General features: G+C 58.3%; 2 protein-coding genes across 2 annotated transcripts; one reads left to right on the top strand and one right to left on the bottom strand.

Moving 5' to 3' along the window:
• Nucleotides 1-136: 136 nt before the first annotated feature.
• Nucleotides 137-1,106, bottom strand: H310_15252 (hypothetical protein; the record flags this gene model as incomplete). Its single annotated transcript, XM_008883239.1, has 3 exons — nucleotides 137-234; nucleotides 520-894; nucleotides 941-1,106. 3 exons carry the CDS (start codon nucleotides 1,104-1,106, stop codon nucleotides 137-139), a joined length of 639 nt encoding a protein of 212 aa, XP_008881461.1.
• Nucleotides 1,107-1,674: 568 nt separating this feature from the next.
• On the top strand, nucleotides 1,675-3,114 carry H310_15251 (hypothetical protein; the record flags this gene model as incomplete). The annotated part of the gene is made up of 1 exon (XM_008883238.1): nucleotides 1,675-3,114. The coding sequence occupies one exon, from the start codon at nucleotides 1,675-1,677 to the stop codon at nucleotides 3,112-3,114; it is 1,440 nt and encodes a 479-aa protein (XP_008881460.1).
• Between the last annotated feature and the right edge of the window lie 55 nt (nucleotides 3,115-3,169).

Raw genomic sequence — 3,169 nt, 5'->3', positions numbered from 1 at the left:
CCACCGATGAAGAAGGTCTCTACCTCCTGATCACGACGGAGAGTGATGTGAGTAATGCTTACATCCTCCAACGTCTACCGGGCTTCATGTTTCAACTCTACGACGGCAAGGAGAAAGACGACATCCTCGACACGCCTTATGGTCCGAACATTAGCGCCCCATCCAACTCCAACGCCTCCGCCGCCTCATCCCCGTCGGCATCCGCCGTGGGAAATTCGCGAAGGCGAAAAAGGCCTACCCCCGCACCCCTTCCCCTACATATGTCCATAGCAAATTGGAAGGTCACTTAGTTAAGTGTAATGAATATCTTTCTCGGGGATCTTGTACCGATTGCAACCCTTGAATTTGATAACACTGCATAATCCGGCGCAAGGTCATAAACGTCTTCTCCAACGTCTCCGAAGACAGCAACGAAAATGCGGTCTTCACAGCAGCAACCAAGTCTTCGATGCTACGGCACTCCATCGTTTGTTGCAGCGGCGAAACTTGGATTGGGGGATGGCCAAAGTTGGGTCATACCTTGGGCGTCCTTGTAATCCTGGAGATCTTCGGCCGTGAAGCTGAAAGCCAGATCCAGGAGATCACAGGCCTGGTGTAGAGCGGCCACCAGGCAGGTGTTGTCGTCATTAGCGCCGATCATGAGCCAGTCGCCTGAGTTGCGGCGCCACTTCATGAAGTCGACAGTGCGTTGGGAGGCAGGGAGAGCCAGGTACTTCTCCAGGAGGGCTTTGGCGCTGTCCAGAGAGAAGTTTTCAAGTTCGCCCTCAAAAACCCACTCCTTGTTGGCGAAGGTGGTGGACGGATGAAGCCATTGGACGAGGTACCACGACTCATCGGGCTGGTCGGGGTTCGCTTGCTTGTCGATGAGGCCGTCGATGTGTTGCAGGGTGGGGTCTGCTGCAAGTTCCGCATCTGAAGCGGAGTTGCGCGAACGACCAACGGTGGACACAGTGGCCGTGTGGAGCTTGGACGCTCTGCGGTGGTGTTGCTTGCGGGGGGAGTGGTGTAAATGCGGGGTTCAGAGGTAAAGAATTGGGTAGGTTGTCGCTTGCGCGGTCCAGCGGCGACAGTCGCAGGGGCCCAGGCGTCTGCAGCCGCAGAGTCATCAGACTCCGAGGCAGTGGAGTCGTCGTATGGAGCTACGGCGGCCTGATCGCTGGCGGCAGGCGAGGCGGCAGGGGTACCGGTCGTGAAGGCATCGGTGGGGGATGGGACGGCCTGGCCGCCGGCGGCGCCAGAGGTGGGGGGGGAGGAGAAGGCGGGGCGGAGGTAAGGGCGCCGACCGTGGCGAAGCTGGAGGTATAAGATCCCCCGAATTCAAGGGTTACAATTGGTACAAGATCCCCCGAAGTGCTGGAACGGATGTTTAATTAGCCTTGTCATTAATGAATGTTAGACAAATCTCTTGATGACATTGACAGTGTGAGAATCGAATGAGTGGCCCTTTTGATTATATTTAGATGCAGGTCTTTGTGTCGATCAGTGGGATCGCTGTCTTGCATTAGATTCTACACAATGAAGTTGTATACTCCGAGTACTGCCGAGTATTCGGTTGCAATATTTGCAAAACAGAGGTAACGTTAGTACCTCGTTCAACCATTCGAGTTAGTACATCGATGTGGTACTATTCGTGAGGAAAGCGTTTCATTTTGAGTCGATTGAAGAGCCGCCGCCATGACGGATCGGAACCACGGCTATGACTTTGTGTACCTGAAGAACACAGTGGGCGCGCCATTGGCAGAAGCTCTGGCCCAGGTGGCTCTAGATCAGCCCGACGACCCGATCGAGTTTGTCGGCAGCTACTTGCTCAAGCACGTGGCGAACGAACGACAGCGCACGGAACGAATGATCCAGTCGCGCGTGCACAAGACGGAGGCGGATTTCGCGGCGGAAGAGGCCGCCAAGAAGGTAGCCGCAGCTCAGAAGGTCAAGGATGACCTGAACGCGGCCATCTTGGCAGACAGCGCGACGCGGGAAGAATTGCTGAGTGCGAGCGATTGGGACGTGCTGTGTCGGGTAGGAATGACCAAGTTGGCGGCAGCGACCCAGGCGGAAGCGTGCTACCTGGGTCGCCGGGTCGCCGACGCGGACGGAGCCAACTTTATCCAGTGGTTTGCCGCGACCGACTCGTCCAAATGCGTCGTGGACAAGTTTGTGGGCGAGGAGACGGGGTTCACATTTGACGTGCTCAAGGAAGTCGAGGTCGATCCGCCGGAAGTGGACGCCGACGGCAATTCGATTCCGCCCGCGATCCCGCCCTTCATCCACGTCGAGAACGTGATCCGGGAGCCCCGCATCAAGTACTTTGGCATTCCCCGCATGGGCGCGTACTTGGTCAAGGGGATCAAGTACAACAGCTTCCTCCACGACGACGTTGTGCAGGGAGACTCGATGCCGGCGGTCGAGAGCTGGCTCATCGTGGCCGTCGACACGCTGGGTGCGGCGCGGCCGTTCACGCCCGACAACATTCGCGAGTTCCTCAAGTGGTCGCTGACGCTGGGCGAGGCCGTCGAGCTTTACGAGAAGCGGACGGCAGTTGCCCAAATCGAGCTGCGCAAAGTCGACGAGCGCGACGTCAAGACCAAGTTGGACGCGATCAAGGACACGTTGGCGGCCAACGACACGCGGGTGGCGAATGCAGTCGAAGGCATCGAGGACGAGGCGAGGAAGGCGTTCGAGGAGGCCACGGTCAAGGCGCAGCTCATCAACGACTTGCTCGTGGCGCAGTTGGATGCGCTGCATATCGTCGGGACGTCGCTCATCCCGTTCAAGGCGCCGGTACTCAAGACGCTCGCGGCGGGCCTCGTGCTTCTCGGGAACGGCTTCTCCAAACGAGACACCGTCAACGCCGCCACGCAGATGCCGTCGTGGGACAAGATCCGTCCGTGGCTGGTCAACACGGTCTTGGCGCCCAAGGTGCAAGCGTTCCAAGTGAGCGCGGTGTCCGTCGCGACCGTCGCGCAGGCGAGGGAGGTGTTGGGGGACGTGGTCGCAGACGATGTCGAGTTGCCGGCGCCATCGATCCTCGTGCTGCACACGTGGATTCAAACCATGTGTGCGGCGGCCGACGTGTTGGAGGAAGCGAGGGTGCGTGCCGAGAACCCAGACGAGTAGCGCCGTCGACGGTCTATCTTTCAATACAGAGAGCAATCCAGTGTGTGTTTGGCAT

This window comes from Aphanomyces invadans (genome assembly GCF_000520115.1).
Source record: "Aphanomyces invadans strain NJM9701 unplaced genomic scaffold supercont1.259, whole genome shotgun sequence".
Taxonomy (NCBI): domain Eukaryota; phylum Oomycota; class Saprolegniomycetes; order Saprolegniales; family Verrucalvaceae; genus Aphanomyces; species Aphanomyces invadans.
This window is presented reverse-complemented; position numbering and strand designations above follow the sequence as displayed.